Below are 24,501 nucleotides of genomic sequence, written 5' to 3'. Positions count from 1 at the left end.
AAATAATTAGGGATTTCTCTAAGATAATTTGTTGCCGGCCTCAGGCAAGGGACGCCCTAATCACATCGCCGTCATTCGACAGCCTAAAACCATAATATCGTCGCCATTGCCTTCAACATCAAAGAGGATCGGTAATTCACCATCTCTGCACATATCTCTCCGATATTTCCAGTCTCTATGGGCCGCGAATCGTGCTGTCATGAATTTAATCGCGGGCTCGTATGAGAAGTTCATTTGGGGCTCCAAGCTCAAGCCCCTCAAGCACTTCCCCCATGGCCATACCCTAGCCCTAACCAAACTCTTCTACTACCTCTCCTACCTCTCTCCAATCTCATCGGTCGCCGCTAGCACCCCCGTTGTGGCCTCCAGCACCGGCGATGCCACTGTCCACCTCTATAACCTAACGACGGCCTCCTCCCTCGGCTCCCTCCACCACCATTCTACTATGGTCACCGCCCTATGCTTCTACACCCCTCCGCACCTCTCGTTCCCGCACGATCTCCTCCTTGCTTCAATGGACGGCTCAGTGTGCATCTTCGACACTAATCCCTTTGTGCACTTGAAAACAGTTAGGGTTTACAAGAAGGGCGGAGTCAATAGCCTCTTGGTGCATCCGTTGGGGAAGCTGGTGAATTCACTAAAAGGACGAGGGAAAAAGGGAAAAAGAAAAAAAAAAGAGAAAGGGAAGCAACAGAAAATGAAAAGCAGCAAAGAGAAGAAAAGAACAAATAAAAAAGTCAAAAAAAGTATCAAACTACTAGTGAAAGCGAAACCTGTACACAAATAGTCAATATCCAAAATAATCTCGCAGATCATTTAGACTCCCATTGTTACTAAATTTAAAGGAATATTATCACAACATGTGTATTTATCAACACCCTCGCCTTTGTATAGAACAATAGCAATCTCATGATATTGATAATTTTGAAGAAACCGGTGACGATTTTTAGACGTTTAGGCATATTGGGATTAGAGTGAAAGTTTGAAGTTTTTTCGGATAAAAAACAAAGTTCGAGACAATATTGAACCTAAAGTTGGGGGGCTTTTTAAGGGAGTTTTGCCGAAGCAAGGACAAAAATACTAAGAATTTTTGCTAAAACTTAGTATATCCAATGATTTGGTAATTGGATGTTCAAGTAAGAGCGAAACCTATACACAAATAGTAGATATCCAATATAATATTGCCAAAACATTTTGGGGCAAATGCTAGTCTTGATTAATGAATTTCAGCATGCAATTGAGTCGCAAAACTTTAATTTCAATTATCCGATGTACTAAGATTTCATTGTGTTGTAATTGGTTCCTTTGGCCATAATTGATCAATTCCTTGATGAAATGCTAACATGGAGGAGACGTGGTCAACTTTATGTAAGCCGTCCGTGAGGCGCGGCTGAGCGCCCTAAATAAGGCAATCAATTTCAAAGCCCACACCAGGAAAAATAAAGCATAAATAAACATCCACAATTGTCAAACCCAACGCTCCAGGAAGACGCAGAAGAAAACGGTTACCAAAACCAAAAACCGAAGCCGAAAACCTCTGAAATGAGACTCCTCATTCTCGCTGCTGCCGCCGTCCTCCTCCTCCTCCGAGTCTCGGCCACCAGGGCCGCCCGCAGGGAGCTGGTCGGGGGCTGGAACCCGATAAATGACCTGAGCGACCCTTATGTGGGGGAGATTGCTGACTTCGCTGTTAAGAAGCACAGTGAAGAGGCCAAGATGGGGCTGGTGCTGGAGAAGGTGGTGAAGGGGGAGACGCAGGTCGTGTCGGGGTCGAACTACAGGCTCGTCATCGAGGTCAAGGACGGGGCTGATACCAAGTGCTTCGAGGTCGTCGTTTTTGACAAGCCGTGGGAGCATGTTAGGAGTCTCACGTCCTTCGAGCCCGTTCAGGGCAACGTGTGAGGTCGTGTTGTTAACCCTTTTAGTGATTTGAGAATAAAACAAGATCTGGTTTTCATTTTGGGAATTGAAATTGTTAGTCTGATCTGATGGCCCATTTCTATTTGAAACATTTGGTGCAATTTGAGGGATCCTATGTTTACCTTTCCTTTTCTTGTTCTACTTTTGCCTTCTGGGTCTGATCTTGCTTAATGCAACATGCAAGAATTTCGTGAAGGTGGATCAGATTAGGTCAGCTGAGATGAGAAATCTGCATATAACCTTTTCTTTTTCTTTGAGGAGTGCATTGAAATATTCGAATGTTGATCTTTGACGGAGGGACCAGCAGATTTAAGGGATATCACTTTGGTATATGCTCATGTGAACTATAGGGAAGGGACAGACCTATGTTAGACTTGAAATAAGGGAAAAGCATTGTTTCAGATGAAATATCATTTGTTGAAGGTAAGTTCTTGACTTCTGGCGTTTGGTGATGCCCGTCTGATGAAAAGTCAGATGGCTTTGGGTGAAAGATAAGTGTAAGAGATAATTAGGGATTTCTTTTTAATAATTTGTCGCTCGACAGTGTTCTTTCCATACGAAAAACTCTCATATGAGGAAGTGCTTAGTCGAGTCAATTCCATGATGGTTGTGTTTCGATGCCAACCGCAATAACTACACATCAACCGGTTGAGCATTTAATATTTTTCACGGAGGTGGCTTTCGATGCCCGCCGCATAGCATCGCCCAGTAACAATTTTCCCAAGCTAGCCGTATAGGCCGGTTGGTGCATCGCTAAGTTACTATTTCGCAAGCCAGCCACATCAGCCACTTGCCCTCTCCAATTCTCTACGTTTCACACATCTTTACACCACTGCTAGGCTCGTCACCCTCAAACCAGCTAGATATGGAAGACATTTCTCGTGTTGTTACACGACCACTACACTCACCGCTCTCAAACCAACTAGATTTAGAAGTTTCGCCATAAACATATGCGGATGCCACCTCATCCTCCAAGTCTTAGCCGATAGACACTGATTGACTTGATTTCAAACTCAAGCTGACTTGATCATCTTGAATACCTTGAATTTGAGGGGATGTTAGAGATAATTAGGGATTTCTCTGACATAATTTCCTATGTTAGAGATATTTTTATAGAATTTTGTTGGGAAAATTGTCTAAAAAGTCCTAAACCTATTACATCATTGCCAATTCAGTCATAAATTCAATTTTGTCAATTAAGTCCTAAAGATTTTCACGTTTTACCAATGAGGCCATCCGGTCAATTTCGGCCAAAAATCACTAATGTGGACTGTGTCAATCCACTTGACATGTCTTGCATTGACGTCAACAATTTTTTAATATTTTAATTATTTCCAATTTATTTTTTTCTTTTTTTCTTTTCTTCTCTTTTCCTTCTTTTCTTTTTTTTTTCCTTTTCTCTTCTTTTCTTTTCTTTTTCTTTTCTTTTTCTGTTTTTTCTTTTCGCCGAGCCTTGTCAATGGTCGACGGAGGTCGCCGGCCTCGGGTGAGGGATGCCCTGATCACATTGTCGTCGTTCGGCGGCCCAAAACCCTAACTTCGTCGCCATCACCTTCGACATCAAAGAGGATCAGAAATTCACCATCTCTGCAGATATCTCTTCAATATTTCCGGTCTCTATAGGTCGCGGATCATGCTGTCATGAGTTTAATCGCGGGCTCGTACGAGAAGTTCAATTGGGGCTCCAAGCTCAAGCCCCTCAAGCACTCCCCCCATGGCCATATCCTAACCCTAACCAAACTCTTTTGCTACCCCTCCCACCTCTCCCCAATCTCGTCCATCACCGCAGCCTGCCCCGTCGCCGGCGACGCCACTGTACACCTCTATGACCTAATGGCGGCCTCCTCCCTCGGCTCCCTCCGCCACCATTCTTCTACGGTCACCACCCTCTGCTTCTACACCCCCTCCACACCTCTCATTCCCGCACGACCTCCTCTCTGCTTCGGCGGATGGCTCAGTGTACATCTTCGACGCTCATCCCTTCGTGCACCCGATAACAGTTAGGGTTTACAAGAAGGGCGGAGTCAATAGCCTCTTGGTGCATCCATTGGGGAAGTTGGTGCATCCATTGGGGAAGCTGGTGAATTCGCTAGAAGGGTGGGGGAAAAAGGGGAAAATAAAGAAAAAGAAGAAAAGAAGAGAAAAGAAAATAAAAGAAAAGCAGGAAAGAGAAGAAAAAAAATTCAAAAAAAGTATTAAAATATTATTAAAAGCGAAACCTATATACAAATTGCTGATATCCAATATAATATTGCCAAAACATTTTAGGGTGAATGTCAGTCTTGATTACTGAATTTCGGCATGCAATTGAGTCGCAAAACTTTAATTTCAATTATCTAATTTACTAAGATTTCGTTGTATTGTAATTGGTTCCTTTGGCCATAATTGATCAATTCCTTGATGAAATGCTAACATGGAAGAGAGGTGGTAAGCTTTATGATTCTCATATCATTGCCATTTAACCTCCACCTCAATAGTTTTTCAGAAAGCTCGTCAAATTTCGGTTGAAATCCTGTTGTGAAAAAAGGAGAAATTTGGTGCATTGAGTAATTAAAATCAAATTTCATTATTGTGATTGTAAAATTTACTAAAAGATTAATGACCATTATTGAAACCTAGAGAAATATCTAAGTTGTCCATATGGGGGCATAACCATCGTTGACAATAACTTTTACTATAACGGCCTCAACTAGTCATGAGATCGCAACACATGTCCATTTTAATTTGTGTTTGACCACCTCCAAAGAAATCCTTCACCCAAACCCTAATCTCCTCCTCCCTCCCTTCCTCCCTCCCTCCTAGCCCAAATCCCAACCAAGCCGCAGCCACCTCTAGCCACTGTTGTCGATGACAAACACGATCCCCCCCCCCCCCCCCCCGCTCTCTCTCTCTCTCGGCCCCCTCCCTACTAGATCTCTCTCTCTCTCTCCCTACTAGAGCTTTCATAAGTATTGAGCTTGTTAGCAGTGATCAAGGTTGATGAATTTCACCCTCCCTCCATTAAAGTTTTTGGCTCCATCACCGTCAAGAGGCACACGTTGAACTCACATGGTCACAATTTGGATGAACCCAACCAAATAGATTCGAAGTCGGGCAAGAATCTCCATAATCTCTTCCAACATCAGACGAAACCCACACTTTCCAATAATTGTTTCACAGATTTTTAGAAAAAAAAAGTCATATATAAACATTTGAGCAGAATGATCACATCAAGGTATTTATATACTAATGTAAAAAATCTTATGGTTAATGTTGAGGTACAATATTTCTTTAATACAAAGGGGGTAATAATGCATAGGATTTATTATTAGGATAAATAACATGACGAAAGAGAAGACAAGGGAGGGGAGAGCGACAAGTGTTAATGACGACAAGTGTTAATGACTTTGAAAGTAGGACTCGAGATCCAGTTGGATCCCGCCAATCGGCTACCGTGCACCCATGGCCACCGAATTGCTCCCCAAGCGCGGATGGCCAACCGTTTCCTGCGTGTGACCGGCACGACCTGACAACCGTTGGATCTCTCCCTTGTCAAAATCTAATATTGCATCATCATGTCCTTAATTAATAAACTCTGAACAAATTAATAAAAAAATAATGACACAAATCGTCCCTAAATTTTTACTCAAAAGTGTAAATGTGGTTCTTAAACTTTTAATTTGCTCAATGTGATCTTTAAACTTTAGGCCAATGTGCAATATCATCCTTGAACTTTGAAGTTGTTTAATATAGTCTCTGGACTTTTGGTACATGTTCAAATTAGTCCCTAAACTATACGAAAATTGTTCATTGTTGTTCTTCAATTAATTCAAGTTCCAGGACAATGCTAAATATTTTCATATAGTTTTGAGACTATATTGAATATGAATCAAAAGTTTAGAAACTATGCTAAATAAATTAAAAGTTCATGGATGACATTAGATATTGAGCTAAAGTTCAAGGACCACATTGAATAAATTATAAGTTCAAGGACCACATTACACATTAGGCAAAAGTTCATGACCATTTATGTCATTTTACCTAAAAAAGGGAAAAATAAAATAATTAACTAAAAAAAACAAACTGCATGTAAGAAGAAGATCGTGTTCTCTCTCTCTCTCTCTCTCTCTCTCTCTCTCTCTCTCTCTCTCTCTCTTTGAGAATTCCTATCTCGCCATGCCCGATCTATTCTTAGTCAAAATCAGGCATTGGAGCGGGAAACCCTAGGAGGGGATCAATAGGCGGTGGCGGAGGCAAAGGTAGCGGCGGAGGCTAGATGGACTAAATTGACACAAATACAAAAGGTTTAAGACTTAATTAATAAAAAAAAAGGTTTCGGACTGAATTGGTATAATTGCAATAAGTTGAGAAATTTTTTGGTAGTTTTGCCAATTTTAAAGTTGACAAGACCTCTAACTCTCATTATAGTTTAATAAATGAAAATGTTGTTTCATTTCAGGTAATGTTTATATGAATGATGCTTTATAGTCATTGACGGAATCTAAAGTGAAATTAAAAAGATTGATAGAAGCTGGATGAACCTTGATAAAAAGTGACCAAAGTCAGGAAGAACAGGAAGTTTGTGAAGATTTGGAAGTATTGTGACAAGATGAACAATTGAGTGAAATCTTGATCACTAATGTGTTAAGGAAGAAGAAAGGAAAAATTTTCAAAAAAGGCATAAATCTATTGTACAGCGGTCAATTCAATTAATTTTTTTAAAATTTTATCAATTTAGTCCTCAGCTTTTAGACGATTTTTCAATGTAACCCTAGCTTTCAGCCAATTTTAGCCGCAAATTGCTCACCCAGTAATCCAATCAGTGTCGGCCATCCCACGTGGCATGACCGGCATTGACGTAGCCGGCTTGACATGAATGATATTTGCAATTTTTAAACAAAAAAATTCTGAATTTTTTCCCTTGTTTTTTTCATTTTATAAAGTATTCTTTAACTTACGTAAGAATAATTGTCTAACGCAAATAATAATTATGTATTATGATTTGAGAACCGCTTATGTAAAGAATAAGTTATACCGATAATGTATTGGTACTTTTAAATAAGTCTAATTTTGTAAGTTTATAGACTTTAATTTTTTGTGAATTCCTTTCACGAAAAAAATATCTGCTGGTGGAACTACTAGACAAAAAGGTGGGTCTAATGGTCATAGGTATTTTTTAGGAGATGAAATGACAGAAACGGATGAGAAGAAAAATATTTTAAGAAAATATATGAAAATAAAGAGTGACTGATTTGCTTGGTTTCCAGTGCTTCAGTTGGAAAACTTGTGGCCCCTATTGCTTCGTCATTTCTAAAGCTGACAGAGCGGTCATGCCAGCGAGATACATATTTATTGCAGGACTAAGACACTAAATTAGGGAATGCTATAAAGAATCTCAAACTAGGAAACTTCACATTAAGAAACATTAAACTAGGAAATAATTATATTAGAAAATAAACTTAAATTAGGAAACTACACTTCAGCTTATAGAAAGAGCCTTTATTTTTCAACTTATGGAAATTACCTATGGAGTCATGTTGTGCTCGAAATGTCCCTTTGCTTGTATTATTCACAACCTTAATTAGGCTATCGTAACCACTGGGGTTTGTCCTAGTGACCACCCTTCCTACTTGTGAAGGGAGAGATGGAGAGTTCGATTCCCCACCTTCTCTCGGAGGGGAGGGGTTCAAGGGTGGGGAAGTTTAGTTTCAGATTGGGTTTTCACTCCCACGCTTTGCAAAGAGGCAGAGCAAAAGTCCGAGAGTAAGTTGAGAGTTAGAGTATGATAGGCCAAAAAAAAAAAATTAAGCTATCGTTGCGACATCCAGATTTTTCATAATAATATTTGTGTGACATTAAGAATTTTCTATGTCCAATAATAACATTTAGGTTATAAAGTGAAGTATTATTTAGCTTAAAATTTGGGTAGACATGTAGAAATCTTAGTTAAAATGTTCATTTTATGAGGCACGGAAACGTGGAGATGATTTTTTCTCAAACGTGATCGTCAAGTTCAACGTGTTGCAAATTAAAAGAAGTTTATGCATATGTTAATATTATAACGGTGTTAATTAATTCAACGTCGTCTTAATAGTTGATGGGTGGTATTATTTATTTAAACTTAAATTAATTAGCACTAATTGTAATCACTTGCATTAATGGCCCCAAAAATAGAAGAATACTGTTTTTATTATAATTATTCATAAATATCTTGGATTAGGACACAAACACATCATGTGGCATTTGAGAATAAGTGCTTGGCCATATGGCTCCTTCATACTCAAACTTTACCACTAATTTTGACACATATCCTTGAGTCATCATTCTTATTAAGCCACCTTAATAAGCCACTTGTTTTCCTTAAATAGCATGAGAGCCACTTGTGTTATCTTTGCATGTCAATACTCTTTTAATCTTGACACACAATACTCACATGCCCTTCTAAGGATACATGTAAAGCCACGTGTCTATTCCAAGGTGAGACTCATGCTAACTTGACACCTAAAAACTAACTGTCATCACCATAGGGCATTAGTCATCAAATTCTTCTATCATTTGGCCATCAACTAAGTAAGACATGGCCACATGTGATTTACATGCAACATTCCATCTAATAATTAACCATGGTCATCGTTTTAATCCTAAAACCGAGTAGATTTTACTTTCTGAATTTGATATACTTACTTATGAACTCGATTATGTTTTACTTTCTAAATCTAAATATACTTACCTTTGAACCAAGTAGATTTTACTTTTTGAATCTAATATACTTATTTCTGAATTCGAGTAGGTTTTACTTTCTGAATACGAATATATTTACTTCTGAACCAAGTAGATTTTACTTTCTGAATTTGAATATACTTACTTCTAAATCTGAGTAGATTAGACTTTTTGAATCTGAACATACTTACTTCTGAACTCGAGTAGATTTTACTTTCTAAATCTAAATATACTTACTTCTAAACCCGAGTAGATTTTACTTTCTAAATCTGAATATACTTACTTCTGAACCTAGGTAGATTTTACTTTTTGAATCTGAATATATTTATCTTTTGAACGTGAGTATATTTACCTTCTGAGTCTGAGTATAATCACTTTCTAAACTTGAGTATGATTACTTTATGAACCTGAGTATATTTAATTTCTAAATCTGAAAGTATTTACTTATCTTCTGAGTATATCTATTTATTGAGTACAACCACATGTTGTTTCTTTATTTGATTGAGTGACTAATGTACTTCATTATGTTGATAAATGTGTGGCCAAATAAGAAGGGCAGAGGAGTATATGTATGGAAGTGTTTGTAATTGATTGTTTATCATTATTTGCATGAAAAATGACAAATTATTGTGATGAACATGGCAATTATTATGAATTGCATGCGAATGGTGTGATTAAGACCTTTGCCAAGGCTTATTTGCCACCGAGCAAATTCCCTTGTATGAGATGTGAATAAAACTCTGGAATTAGCTAAACGTTCTACTGTTTATGATGATTCTCTACAAGGTTGAGATGACATGATATCTTACGATGACATGACTCATGTAGTCATGGTATGACATGATCCAAGACTATGTATTTTGGGTTAATGTGGGAGTAGTGGCGCTAGTTACCCCGACCCTCTACCCAAGACTATGTATTTCGTTATGTTTTGCTTAGATGTTGTAACAAGTTAGTAGCCACTGATGCTATCATAAGGAAGATGCATGTGTATATTATTAAAATCATGTGATTTTTTGTTTAGGATGATGTAAAATTTAGTTGTGCTTCCGAGTGCTATTAATAAATTGAAAGAAAATTAGAAAGAACACGTGTCACACGTGACGTTCTGGGGTGTTACAATCGTGGCTTCAATCAAATGTCAAGTCATTAATTTCATAATCCATGAAATAATTAATTACCTTGCCATATATTCTAAGTTGACCCTAAAACAGAGATTTCTTTCTTAAATCACACCATAAGTGCCCGTGATTCTCTCAATTCCAACACCTATAAATACATGTACCCACCACCCATAGAAAACATCAAGATAAGCGTTCGATTTCAAAGCCCACACCAGGAAAAATAAAGCATAAATAAACATCCACAATTGTCAAACCCAACGCTCCAAGAGGAGACCCAAGAAAACAGTTACCAAAGCCAAAAACCAAAGCCGATAACCGCCAACAATGAGACTCCTCATCCTCGCCGCTGCCGCCGTCCTTCTCCTCCTCAAAGTCTTGACCGCTGGGGCCGCCCGCAGGGAGGCGCTGCTCGGCGGCTGGAACCCAATAAAGGACCTAAGCAACCCGTTCGTGGGGGAGATCGTTGGGTTTGCCATCAAGACGCACAATGACGAGGCCAAGACGGGGCTGGTGCTGGAGAAGGTGGTGAGGGGTGAGACGCAGGTCGTGTCGGGGACGAACTACAGGCTCGTCATCCAGGTCAAGGACGGGGCCGAGACCAAGAACTTCGAGGCCGTCGTTTTTGACGCAGGTCGTGTCGGGGACAAGTCTTGGGAGCACGTCAGGCGTCTCAGGTCGTTCAAGCCCGTTTTGGGCAATGCGTGAGGTCGTGTTTGAGAATAATTGATGTCAACCCTTTTAGTAATTTGACAACAAAACAAGAACTGGTTTTCATTTTCAGAATTGAAACATTTAGTCTGATGTGATGGCCCATTTCTATTTGAAACAATTGGTGCAATTTAAGGGATCTTATGTTTACCTTTCCTTTCTTGTTCTTTTTTTGCTTTTCTGGGTCTGATCTTGCTTTATGCAACATGCAAGAATTTCGTGAAGGGGGATCAGATTAGGTGAGCTGAGATGAGAAATCTGCATATAACCTTTTCTTTTTCTTCGACGAGTGCCTTGAAATATTCGAATGTTGATCTTTGACGGAGGGACCAGCAGATTTAAGGGATATCACTTTGGTATATGCTCACGTGAACTATAGGGAAGGGACAGACCTATGTTAGACTTGAAATAAGGGAAAAGCATTGTTTCAGATAAAATAGCATTTGCCGAAGGTAACTTCTTGACTTCTGGCGTTTGGTGACGCCCGTTTGATGAAAATTCATATGACTTTGGTTGAAAGATAAGTGTTAGAAATAATTAGGGATTTCTCTAAGATAATTTGTTGCTCAATAGTGTTCATTCCGTGTCCCTAAGATGACTTTATGTTTAATGTTCATAACAAGAAGGAACGAAGTTTTATAAGAAGTATTACCTTTTACTATTTCAGCTTTTGGAATTTTATAATTAATATGTAATTTATTTCCTGATGCTGATTTAAGTGATTGGGTTATTTTCTCAAAATATTTGGTCGGTATAAGACCTTCTCTAATACAGTTGAGATCTGCTCCTATATCAAAGAGTGCTGTTGTATTAAAATGAAATCATTATTGATTCTTATAGTGATATTTGTAAACCATTTTCTTGTTGTTATTTCTGAAAGAACGAGCAAAAAGTTTGGATCGGAGGGGTTAGGGCTAGAATTGAATTGAGATTCTGAAGATTCTTCAATTTTTTCATTTCCTTTCATAAAATTGGATTTTATCTCTAGAATTTCCTTTTGCATCTCAATTTGGGTATGCTTGAGATTCTGAATTTCTTGCTTCTAGTGGTTGATCTCTTGATTAAGATTGTTAATGGAAATAGGTCGAGAAATAATTTTCTTCCCCCTATTGAGAATGGTAGAAAGATTATAAGGGGCATCGGAATGCTGTTTGGAGGTTATAGAAGATTGGAGATCACTGAGATATTTAATTCTATCTTTAGAGTCAACGATTTGATCAACTGTTTGTAAAAGAATTTCTTCTTCTATTGTTAGGCCATTTATTTCAAAAAAATCTTGAGATTCTTCTAATTCTGAAGAGGAAGTGGTTTCAATATCATTAACCTAAAGTCCATTTTCTTCGGATTCATCAAAGGAACTGATATCAGTTTCAGCCATGATTTGACTAAGATGATTAAGAGTTTCCTCGTCTAGATTTAATTCGTTAAGTTTTTTACTTATTTTGCAATATTTGGTAGTATGTCATGTCCTTTCTTTCCACAATTGTAGCATTCAATATTTTGGAAGGACTTTTTAAAGGATTTATTTTTGTCATAACCTTTTCTAATATTCTGGTTATTATTATTATTATTATTATTATTATATATAATTGATTCGTGCGTGCAAGTGTGGCTTTGAAATGGACCATGCTAGGTTCCATAGTATGTAGGGTAAGTTCTAAGTTCCAAAAAATGAGAAACCTATTCCCATTGGTAGGTTGTAACAGTCTGAATTTTCGATCCTTTTCCCGGGATCTATGAAATGAATATTTTGGCCAATGCACTTGTAGTGAAATCTCACCCGGAAATGCGCATTCACGGGATGCTAACCTTAGGGGTAAGGCTATTACGGGATTGAGTTCGCACGACCAAAGAACTCGACCTGGGTTCGATCTTCGACCATATGGATTGACGAGGGAATGTTTTGAGCCAACCGAGACCGATCTACTTGATTGATCGTGTCCAAAGGGCACTAGCGACAGACCCTCGCAATTATATGACAATCGAGGTCGTCTTGGTTCGAGCAAACTTAAACGTGATTTGACTTAGTGTCGGTCATGGGTCGAGAGCGCGTAATCCCAATGAGCCACCCGTTAGCCAGAGATAAGCTAAAGTTGCTATTGCTCGATTTTAGTCATTTCTTGGAATTCGGGCCCGGGAATCGAGAATTTTGAAAGTGACAATTTTGGATGGCCGATGACGTTTTTGGCTTGGCCAACCTTGGGGCCACCCATTTCTGCAAAAAAATGGATTTCGGTCCGGGGCCGGGAAAATTACAGTTTTGCCCCTGTGGGCACCGAGGCTGGATTCGAAGGCCGTTTGAGGTTATTTTTCGCGGCCAAGGTCATTTTGGGGTGGCCACGCACATTTAGAGTGGTTTTGGCCAAAATTGGAATTTCGACAAAAATTGGAAAAATAATATTATTTTATTCCCGAGACTTTGACGTGGATTTTCGAGGGCTTGCGCGATGAATTTCGCGATTCCGACGCCATATTATGTTGGCCACGCATATATGGAACGCGTATGTGCAAAAATTGGAATTTCGGTTCGGGATCGGAAAATTACGAAAATGCCCCTAGGCCATTTTTGATTAATTCCGAAAATTGGATTTAATTTTGGGATTAACCAAGGTGAGTTAGGCTTAACTCAGGTCTGGTCAACCATGGTTAAGAGCAAATGACCATTCTACCCCTAAATTATTGGATTGGATCAAATTTGGGCCCTTGGATTAGGGGCAAAATTGTCCAATGGGCCTAGATTGTGACACTTGGACTCCACTAAGCTATCTTTGACCCATTTGACCAGATAGTCTTCTCTCTCTCTCTCGTGCAGACCCATTCAGCCATATTTTCCCCAGAATTTTCCTCTTCTTCTTCACGTTTCTGGTTCTGCAGTCCCGTTTCTGCCATTTTCGGTACTGTTCACGCCGGAACAGTACCAGCCGGTGCTGCCCCCACCAAGCCAACATCACCAGCAACCATTTCCACCTCTGTGCAGCCACCACAGCCCCAGTTTTTGTCCAAAACAGCCTTGTTTCTCTGTTTTTCTCTTTCCCGGTCTGCAAACAGTACCGCCGGAGCTTCGCCGGAGCTCCGATCGTCGTTCCGTCGACACCCAGCCGTCCAGCCTCGCCGTACGTCGCCGTCCAGCGTAGTCCGTACAGTGTCCGTACGGGGTACTGTTCACCCCGTCCGTACGGATCACTGTTCACGCCCGGACCGTCGGACGCCGCGGCTGTCACCGGCACCTCTTTGGCCACCGTCCCAGCCTGTCCGTACAGTGTCCGTACGGAGTGGTACTGTTCATCGCGTCCGTACGGAACACTGTTCACGCCGTCCGTACATCGCCGGCGACGCTGCTGCCGCTGTCCCGGCCCGTTCAAGCCCCGTTCTGTGTCGCCTTTTTGGGTAAGTGTTTTCCCCAAATGTCATTTAGGACCTCGGGTATTTCTAGACTCGTTTAGTATTCGGTTTAAGTGATTTTAGGGACTGTTAGTGGTTATTTCGTGGCTGTCTTCGGGACTAAATTAGGGGCTGAATGTTTGGAGGTTGTGGGCTGATTGGGTGACGAAATTCGTGGTTTAGGAATGCTGAGTTAGGGCGGTGATGTCGAGGATCGATCGGGAATTAAATGGGTGATTAATTGGAAATGTATTGGTTTGATTGGGTTTATCGGATTAATTGTGTAGTTTGCTGTCATTGGCTTGTTCTAGTTTGTGATTGGGCCGAATGTAATGTGGCGCTATGCCGTGTGTGTGGCCGTGAGGTGTGGTGGCGTGGACATGTGAATGTGCATTGAGTTCGTGTGCCGAGTGTGGGTGATCATGTGGTGTCCGTGTGATGAGAATGCGTGTTTGTGAAGTGTACGTGAGATGTGAATTTGGTGTGTGGCTATAAATGTGTGAGGCGTGTATGTTTGGCCGTGCGTGTGCTGGTTGTGTGTAAGTGTGGTTTGAGTGGAACGAGGATATGGAAATGTGAGATTGGTTGGAAAGGATCCGTCCCGGGCGTGTACGTTACGCGGGACGATGCCGTCCCCGACGAGGTGACGATGCCCGGCCCGACGGGGTGTCGATGCCCGACGTGGTCGAAGACCGTTGGCCGATGCGTTTACGCGGGCGCGTAGAAGGAAAGTGTGTGTAGGATTCCGTCCCGAGGCGTGTACGTTTACGCGGGACGATGCCGTCCCTGACGAGGTGACGATGCCCGGCCCGACGGGGTGGCGATGCCTGACGAGGTCAGAAGACCGTTTGGCCTGATGCGTTTTACGCGGGCGCGGTAGTGGTGGAAAGGTTGAGAATGAACAAGAATTGGCGGGACGAGTGAAATTAAGAAAGTGACGCGTGGTGTGAGTTGGTGTGCGAGTGTGTTTGTATCGCGTGGTGTGATGCTCGATTATGGGGTAAAAACTGCTAGGCATGGTATGGGACGTGCCCAAGTGGGTTTTGCTCTATAATCGGGGCACGCGCGCTGCTGTGATGTATTTCTGTGGCATACTGGATGTGTGGTTGACTAACGTGCAGGGACGTGCGTGAGGAATTCCAGGTAGGGTCGCATGTGATTGTTAGTTGGCTGATCGTTGTGTGTTATGTGTGTTTTCGTGACGTGAGTGCCTACGTGGGGTTTGGGGTTGTACACTTATTGAGATTCGTCTCACGGTTGTATAACCGTCACTTTCAGACCCCCGGCCCTAAACCCGGGAAGTGCGCCTTTTCTTTTTGGAAGTCCGGGGAGCTACTGTTGGTACCCAGTGGAGCTGCAGGTGAGTTCCAGAGATTCGAGCCAGAGATTCAGAAGCAGACAGGAGGAGGGCGATCCTTAGGTTTTTCCTTAAGATTTTAGGGGTTGTGTAAATCGGGTTGACCCATAGGGAAGTTAAGTTAACCAGACCTCGATCTTTTGTTTAAACGGTGACTGAGGATGTTAGTCTGTATTTATGTCTGGAATATGATGTTTGTATATTTGGTGTTGTATGAATATGTGGTTGCTTTGGATTGTTCGTTGTTCTACCCCGTTGTCGTCATTATTTGTCCGGGTTTTGTTATTCGCTTCCGCATGTGGCTCGATGTTTGGGTTGGGTCGGCGACGTTCCTGGGACGTCGCATCATTTCGACCGGAGCAGGGGATGCCGCGAGCTCGTTGGGGTTCGGGGCGTGACATCCCCGTTTGAATTGGTATCAGAGCAAGGTTAGCTCGATATCAGTAAGGTCGAGACCTGGAGTGATAAGGAGCGACGACTGCAGGGTAGCCAGTTAGGGAGCCCTTTGTAGATGCCTGTTTATGTTAATTGTGCGTGTTTTGTGAGTACGTGCCTGTGATTGCTGAGTGGTTTGTTGTAGTTATATTGATGGTTGAGACGAAGGTGCGGCAGGACTTGAGGTGAGTACGAGATCCCTGTTGGGTGTTTAATGGTGTTGGTTTGATGTTAGGTGATTGATTTGATGGTGGGTTGCTGGTTGTTAAGTGCTGGTTGTCGAGTGTTGTGCCTAGGGTTTAGACTAGTATAGTTGGCCTAGACCTCTGATACCCGTGTGGACTTATAGCAGGTAAGAGAGTAGTAGGAAGCTGATACAATGAGCAGCCAAGGAAGGGGTGCAGGAAGAGGAGTAAGGGGTCGAGGTCGAGGTCGTGCTAGAGCTAGAGCCGTAGAGGATCCGGGTATGGATGCTTGGTATAGTAGGAAATCCTGGAGCGGGTGTTAGAGCCGCAAGGGACCCCGGAGCGATACTAGGCTCGGGAAGATCCGCGAATGGAAGGAGTTCTCGGGGTATTAGAAAGGATTGGGAATATGTTGGATCGGCAAGCCCAAGAGCGAGATAATGCGACCGCCCAAGCTTGAGGCTGCATTCAGCTGCAGTGAATGAAAATGCTGGTATTGGAGGGAATCAAGCCCATCAAGGGCAGGTTCAACCAACCGGGGTTAGGCAAATGCCCCAGTTAGTAGAGCAATTTATGAAATTGAAGCCGCCTAAATTTCATGGTCGTGGTGACCCCTAGGTTGCGCCAAGGTGGGTAGAAGAACTGGAGAAAACTTTTAAGGTTTTGGGGTGCACCGAGGAGGAGAAAGTGACATTGGCGGTTTATCAATTACAAGAGGGTGCAAATGATTGGTGGAATGCTGTGGAAGGTAGAGTGTTTCCTGTAGGAACGGCCCCGACTTGGGCTGTGTTTGTAGAGAATTTTTATGAAAAATATTTCTCGGAAAATGCGCAAGAAAAGAAGTTGATGGAATTTATGCGCTTGCGCCAGGGACAAATGACTGTGGATCAGTATGAGGCCGAGTTCGCGAGATTGGCTGAGTTTGCACCGACCATGGTGGAGAACCCGAGAGATAGAGCGCGAAGATTCCGGGATGGACTGAAGCCGGATCTTCGGAGTCTGATATTATCGCATGACATTAAGGATTATGGAGAAATGTATAGGCGGGCTCAAATTATTGAGCAGGATATGATGGAAAGAAACGTCGCGTCTGGATCACCACATATCTCAGCCGGGGACGATCGTCAGCTGGGGAAAAGGCCGATGATGGAAAATCGACGTTTTGTCCCTCCGGCAAGAAGGAATATTGGAAAGTCGGCATATTCGTCTAATTCCGCCTGTAAACGATGTGGGAGATACCATGGGAATGGTTCCTGCCCAAGTGTGATTGGGGCATGTTTTGGGTGTGGTGGAATGGGACATCACATAAGGAATTGCCCGAATCTTCAAGTTCGACCACCCCCGTCAGTGCAGGCACCTCGGATTGGGAATCCGACTAGTGCCCCCCCGGCTAATTCGAGCGGACCGCCGGCACAAGGACGTGTGTACGCCTTGACGCGAGAGGAGTTGAGGATGCGCCAGGCGTAACCCCAGGTATGGTTCTTTGTATAATTAGGTGGCATTTGTTTTATAGATTCGGGGCGTTGCACTCGTTTGCGTCTGTTTGATTTGTTATATGGCTGGATTGAAATTGTTTCTAGAAGTACAAGCGTGTGTGATTATGCCATTGATGAATAAGATGTGCATGCTGTTGGGATGTTCAGACTGTGAAATGGTGTTTGGTGGTGTAGAAAGCGGAATAGATTTGGCTTTGTTAGTTATGTGTGATTTCGGTTTGATCGTGGGTTTGGATTGGTTAGTTAAACAGAATGCTGTAATGGATTGCAGCAATAGGGTGATTCAGTTTGGTCTGGCTGGACACCTTAGATTTGAGATTGTAAGGAGTCGAGAAGGAACCTCGATAGTTGCGCTGTTGACAGGACTTAAGTAAGAGATCTTATTGGATGACCAGTTTGGAAGGACTATACGGACTGTAGAGGATATGTTGGGAATATGTATATTGGATTTTAGGGGCAAATGTGAAGGAACAGGTTTTAAGGATTAGGACGGTCCCGTTGGTCTAAGTTGTGTGGGAATATTACGGAAGTAAGGATAATAAGACGTCATCTCCCCCACCTGTTTGGATAGCAGGTATAGTTGTAAATTTCGAGGACGAAATTTTTATTAGGGGGGAAGAATTGTAACAGTCTGAATTTTCGATCCTTTTCCCGGGATCTATGAAATGAATATTTTGGCCAATGCACTTGTAGTGAAATCTCACCCGGAAATGCGCATTCACGGGATGCTAACCTTAGGGGTAAGGCTATTACGGGATTGAGTTCGCACGACCAAAGAACTCGACCTGGGTTCGATCTTCGACCATATGGATTGACGAGGGAATGTTTTGAGCCAACCGAGACCGATCTACTTGATTGATCGTGTCCAAAGGGCACTAGCGACAGACCCTCGCAATTATATGACAATCGAGGTCGTCTTGGTTCGAGCAAACTTAAACGTGATTTGACTTAGTGTCGGTCATGGGTCGAGAGCGCGTAATCCCAATGAGCCACCCGTTAGCCAGAGATAAGCTAAAGTTGCTATTGCTCGATTTTAGTCATTTCTTGGAATTCGGGCCCGGGAATCGAGAATTTTGAAAGTGACAATTTTGGATGGCCGATGACGTTTTTGGCTTGGCCAACCTTGGGGCCACCCATTTCTGCAAAAAAATGGATTTCGGTCCGGGGCCGGAAAAATTACGGTTTTGCCCCTGTGGGCACCGAGGCTGGATTCGAAGGCCGTTTGAGGTTATTTTTCGCGGCCAAGGTCATTTTGGGGTGGCCACGCACATTTAGAGTGGTTTTGGCCAAAAATTGGAATTTCGACAAAAATTGGAAAAATAATATTATTTTATTCCCGAGACTTTGACGTGGATTTTCGAGGGCTTGCGCGATGAATTTCGCGATTCCGACGCCATATTATGTTGGCCACGCATATATGGAACGCGTATGTGCAAAAATTGGAATTTCGGTTCGGGATCGGAAAATTACGAAAATGCCCCTAGGCCATTTTTGATTAATTCCGAAAATTGGATTTAATTTTGGGATTAACCAAGGTGAGTTAGGCTTAACTCAGGTCTGGTCAACCATGGTTAAGAGCAAATGACCATTCTACCCCTAAATTATTGGATTGGATCAAATTTGGGCCCTTGGATTAGGGGCAAAATTGTCCAATGGGCCTAGATTGTGACACTTGGACTCCACTAAGCTATCTTTGACCCATTTGACCAGATAGTCTTCTCTCTCTCTCTCGTGCAGACCCATTCAGCCATATTTTCCCCAGAATTTTCCTCTTCTTCTTCACGTTTCTGTTCCGCAGTCCGTTTCTCGCCATTTTCGGTATGTTCACGCCGGAACAGTACCAGCGGTGCTGCCCCCACCAAGCCAACATCACCAGCAACCATTTCCACCTCTGTGCAGCCACCACAGCCCCAGTTTTGTCCAAAACAGCCTTGTTTCTCTGTTTTTCTCTTTCCCGGTCTGCAAACAGTACCGCCGGAGCTTCGCCGGAGCTCCGATCGTCGTTCCGTCGACACCCAGCCGTCCAGCCTCGCCGTACGTCGCCGTCCAGCGTAGTCCGTACAGTGTCCGTACGGGGTACTGTTCACCCCGTCCGTACGGATCACTGTTCACGCCCGGACCGTCGGACGCCGCGGCTGTCACCGGCACCTCTTTGGCCACCGTCCCAGCCTGTCCGTACAGTGTCCGTACGGAGTGGTACTGTTCATCGCGTCCGTACGGAACACTGTTCACGCCGTCCGTACATCGCCGGCGACGCTGCTGCCGCTGTCCCGGCCCGTTCAAGCCCCGTTCTGTGTCGCCTTTTTGGGTAAGTGTTTTCCCCAAATGTCATTTAGGACCTCGGGTATTTCTAGACTCGTTTAGTATTCGGTTTAAGTGATTTTAGGGACTGTTAGTGGTTATTTCGTGGCTGTCTTCGGGACTAAATTAGGGGCTGAATGTTTGGAGGTTGTGGGCTGATTGGGTGACGAAATTCGTGGTTTAGGAATGCTGAGTTAGGGCGGTGATGTCGAGGATCGATCGGGAATTAAATGGGTGATTAATTGGAAATGTATTGGTTTGATTGGGTTTATCGGATTAATTGTGTAGTTTGCTGTCATTGGCTTGTTCTAGTTTGTGATTGGGCCGAATGTAATGTGGCGCTATGCCGTGTGTGTGGCCGTGAGGTGTGGTGGCGTGGACATGTGAATGTGCATTGAGTTCGTGTGCCGAGTGTGGGTGATCATGTGGTGTCCGTGTGATGAGAATGCGTGTTTGTGAAGTGTACGTGAGATGTGAATTTGGTGTGTGGCTATAAATGTGTGAGGCGTGTATGTTTGGCCGTGCGTGTGCTGGTTGTGTGTAAGTGTGGTTTGAGTGGAACGAGGATATGGAAATGTGAGATTGGTTGGAAAGGATCCGTCCTGAGGCGTGTACGTTTACGCGGGACGATGCCGTCCCTGACGAGGTGACGATGCCCGGCCCGACGGGGTGTCGATGCCTGACGTGGTCAGAAGACCGTTGGCCTGATGCGTTTTACGCGGGCGCGGTAGAAGGAAAGTGTGTGTAGGATTCCGTCCCGAGGCGTGTACGTTTACGCGGGACGATGCCGTCCCCGACGAGGTGACGATGCCCGGCCCGACGGGTGGCGATGCCCGACGAGGTCGAAGACCGTTTGGCCTCGATGCGTTTACGCGGGCGCGGTAGTGGTGGAAAGGTTGAGAATGAACAAGAATTGGCGGGACGAGTGAAATTAAGAAAGTGACGCGTGGTGTGAGTTGGTGTGCGAGTGTGTTTGTATCGCGTGGTGTGATGCTCGATTATGGGGTAAAACTGCTAGGCATGGTATGGGACGTGCCCAAGTGGGTTTTGCTCTATAATCGGGCACGCCGTGATGTATTTACGTGGCATCTTGGATGTGTGGTTGACTAACGTGCGGGGACGTGCGTGAGGAATTCCAGGTAGGGTCGCATGTGATTGTTAGTTGGCCGATCGTTGTGTGTTATGTGTGTTTTCGTCGGGCGGTACGTGAGTGCCTACGTGGGGTTTGGGGTTGTACACTTATTGAGATTCGTCTCACGGTTGTATAACCGTCACTTTCGAACCCCGGCCCTAAACCCGGGAAGTGCGCCTTTTCTTTTTGGAAGTCCGGGAGCTACTGTTGGTACCCAAAGTGGAGCTGCAGTGAGTTCCGAGATTCGAGCCGAGATTCGGAAGCAGACGGAGGAGGGCGATCCTTAGGTTTTTCCTTAAGATTTTAGGGGTTGTGTAAATCGGGTTGACCCATAGGGAAGTTAAGTTAACCAGACCTCGATCTTTTGTTTAAACGGTGACTGAGGATGTTAGTCTGTATTTATGTCTGGAATATGATGTTTGTATATTTGGTGTTGTATGAATATGTGGTTGCTGGATTGTTCTGTTGTTCTACCCCGTTGTCGTCATTATTTGTCCGGGGTTTTGTTATTCGCTTCCGCATGTGGCTCTGATGTTTGGGTTGGGTCGGCGACGTTCCTGGGACGTCGCATCATTTCGACCGGAGCAGGGGATGCCGCGAGCTCGTTGGGGTTCGGGGCGTGACATAGGTTCTAAGTTCCAGGTGCACCTGGAACCGCTCAACCCTACATTACATCAGAATAAATATTTCAATTCTAAAAATGAAAACCAGATCTTGTTTTATTGCCAAATTCCTAAAGGGTTAACATCAATTATTCTCAAACACGACCTCATGCGTTGCCCAAAAGGGGCTTGAACGACGTGAGACGCCTGACATAATCCCACGGCTTGTCAAAAACGATGGCCTCGTAGCTCTTGGTCTCGGCCCCATCCTTGACCTGGATGACGAGCCTATAGTTCGTCCCCGACACGACCTGCGTCTCGCCCCTCACCACCTTCTCCAGCACCAGCCCCGTCTTGGCCTTGTCATTGTGTATCTGGACGGCAAACTTAGCGATATTCACCACGTACGGGTCACTCACGTCCTTTATCGGGTTCCAGCCATTGATCAGCTCCCTACGGGCAGCCCCGGCGGCCGAGACTTGGAGGAGGAGGAGGACGGCGGCAGCGGCCAGAATGAGGAGTCTCATTTTCGGAGGTTTTGGCTTCGGTTTTTGGTTTTGGTAACCGTTTTCTTGGGTCTCTTCTTGGAGCGTTGGGTTTGACAATTGTGGATGTTTATTTATGCTTTATGTTCCTGGTGTGAGCTTTTTGAAATCGAACGCTTATCTTGATGTTTTCATGGGTGGTGGGTACGTGTATTTATAGGTCTTGGAATCGAGAGAATCACGGACACTAGTCGTGTGATTTGGGAAAAATATATGTTTTAGGGTCAACTTAGAATATATGGCAAGGTAATTATTTCATGGATTATGGAAATCAATGCTTGATATTTGACGGAAGCCACGACGACCTGATTAAGAATGTGAGTAATACAAGAGTTTTGGATTCCATTAAATACAAGCAAAGGGATATTTCGGGCCCAATACAGGGAGAAGGACATTAGGAGTGTCAAAAGTTGTGTACAACGTTCACTTTAGTGCAAAAAATTTTTGCCGGATCACTTGAGTGACAAATCAAAGAAAAAACGATCACTTAAGTACCAACAGCGAGAAATTCCAGCAAAAAATAATAAATGGCTTTTATAATTAAAAATTTTATATGACTTGACATATTATTAAAAAAATCCAGTCCATGTGACATTTCCATGTTTACAATTCTTCCTCCTCACCTCCATGTTGTTTTTTCTTTTTTTCTATTTAATCCAGTCCCGATTAAGTATGTGAGTAATACGGGAGTTTCGGATTCCATTAAATACAAGCAAAGGGGCATTTCGGGCACAACATGACTCCATAGTTCATTTCGCTAAGTTGAAGAATAAAGGCGCTTTCTATGAGCTGAGCTGTAGTTTCCTAATTTAAGTTGATTTTCTAATCTGATTTTTCCTAGTTTAACGTTTCTTAATGTGAATTTTCGTAGTTTAAGATTATTTACTTCTAAATCTAGTTGGTTTGATGACCACGGACGGTTACCTAAGCATTTTCCTAAATAAAAGTTTTGAGTTTGCTGCCAGCCACAACGACAGCTTGCATGGCCTTGCCGAGGCCCCAACGACAGGTGGAGGAAAATAGGAAAAAAAAAAGGAAAAAGGGAAGGAAAGGAAGGATAAATAGAAAAAAGGGAAACAAATTGCAAATATCATCCATGTCAAGCCGGCTATGTCAATGCCGGTCATGTCACGTAGGATGACCGACACTGACTGAATCACCACGTGAGCGGCTAAAATTGGTTAAAAGAGCTATATTGAAAAATAGTCTAAATGTTGAGGATTAGATTGATCAAATTTTAAAAAAAATTCAATTCAATTCACAACCGTACAACAGGTTTAGGAATTTTTAGATAACTTTCCCTTTCTTCTTCCTTAATACATTAGTGATCGAGATTTCACTCAATTGTTCACTTTGTCATAATACCTCCAAGTCTTCACAAACTTCGCGTTCTTCCAGACTTTGGTCACTTTTTATGAAGGTCCATCCAACTTCTATCAAACTTTTTACTTTCACTTAAGATTCCGTCAATGACTATACAGCATCATTCATATAAACAATACATGAAATGTGACAACATTTTAGTTTTGTCAACTTTAAAATTGGCAAACCTACCAAAAAAGTCATCAACTTATTGCAAATTTGCCAATTCAGTCATAAATTTTTCTTTTGCTAATTAATTCCTAAATCTTTTGCATTTGTACTAATTTAGTCCTTTCGGCCTCTGCCACCGCCTGCTAATCCCCTCCTAGGGTTTCGAGCTCCAACGCCTGAATTTGACGAAGAACATATCGGGCATGGCGAGATAGGAATTCTAAGAGAGAGAGAGAGAGAGAGAGAGAGAGAGATCTTCTTCTTTTGATTTACACGTAGTTCATTTTTTTCATTTAATTATTTTTTCCCTTTTTTTAGGTAAAATGACATAAATGGTCCTGAATTTTTTTGTTGATATGCAATGTGGTCCATCAACTTATAATTTGTTTAATTTGGTTCTTAAACTTTAGCTCAATATGCAATGTCATCTCTGAGCTTTCAATTTGTTAAACATAGTTTTTGAACTTTTGAATCATATTTAATCTAGTCCCTAAACTATATAAAAAACGTTTAATATTGTCCTAGAATTTAAATTAATGTAAGAACAATATTGAACAATCTTCGTATAGTTTAGGGACTAATTTGAACATGTACCAAAAGTCTAGAGATTATATTAAATAACTTCAAAGTTCAAGGATGACATTGCACATTTGGCTAAAATTCAAGGATCATATTGACCAAATTAAAAGTTCGAGGATCACATTTACACTTTTGAGCAAAAGTTTAGAGACAATTTGTGTCATTATTTTTTTATTAATTTGTTCAGAGTTTATTAATTAAGGACGTGATGATGCGATATTACATCATGATCCGCGAGAGATCCAACGCCAGGTCATGCCGGTCACGCGCGGGAAACGGCTGTCCGTCCGTGCTCGGGGAGCGATTTGGTGGTCATAGGTGCACGGTAGCCCATTGGCGGTATCCGATCGGATCTCGAGTCCCCTTTCAAAGTCGTTAACACTTGTCGCTCTCACCTCCCCTGTGTTCTCTTTCATCGTTTTATTTATCCTAATATTAAATCATATGCATTATTACTCCTTTCTATCAAAGAAATATTGTACCTCAACATAAACCACAAGATTT

At 42.6% G+C, this 24,501-nt stretch overlaps 3 protein-coding genes across 3 annotated transcripts; 2 read left to right on the top strand and 1 right to left on the bottom strand.

Annotated features, from left to right (window-relative positions):
- The first annotated feature begins 1,495 nt into the window (after window positions 1-1,495).
- LOC115669391 (cysteine proteinase inhibitor 1-like) lies at window positions 1,496-1,972 on the top strand. Its single transcript, XM_030590608.2, has one exon. It carries the CDS (start codon window positions 1,543-1,545, stop codon window positions 1,900-1,902), a length of 360 nt encoding a protein of 119 aa, XP_030446468.1. The 5' UTR covers window positions 1,496-1,542; the 3' UTR covers window positions 1,903-1,972.
- Window positions 1,973-9,943: 7,971 nt separating this feature from the next.
- Window positions 9,944-10,448, top strand: LOC115689332 (cysteine proteinase inhibitor 1-like). The gene has a single exon (XM_030615343.2). It carries the CDS (start codon window positions 10,068-10,070, stop codon window positions 10,446-10,448), a length of 381 nt encoding a protein of 126 aa, XP_030471203.1. The 5' UTR covers window positions 9,944-10,067.
- Window positions 10,449-21,430: 10,982 nt separating this feature from the next.
- LOC115689339 (cysteine proteinase inhibitor 5-like) lies at window positions 21,431-21,994 on the bottom strand. Its single transcript, XM_030615347.2, has one exon. It carries the CDS (start codon window positions 21,865-21,867, stop codon window positions 21,508-21,510), a length of 360 nt encoding a protein of 119 aa, XP_030471207.1. The 5' UTR covers window positions 21,868-21,994; the 3' UTR covers window positions 21,431-21,507.
- Window positions 21,995-24,501: the final 2,507 nt, after the last annotated feature.

The sequence above is a fragment of the Syzygium oleosum genome, unplaced genomic scaffold (assembly GCF_021117445.2).
Source record: "Syzygium oleosum isolate NSW1041296 unplaced genomic scaffold, Sole_v2.1 Sole_v2.11, whole genome shotgun sequence".
NCBI classification, from domain to species: Eukaryota; Viridiplantae; Streptophyta; class Magnoliopsida; order Myrtales; family Myrtaceae; genus Syzygium; species Syzygium oleosum.
This window is presented reverse-complemented; position numbering and strand designations above follow the sequence as displayed.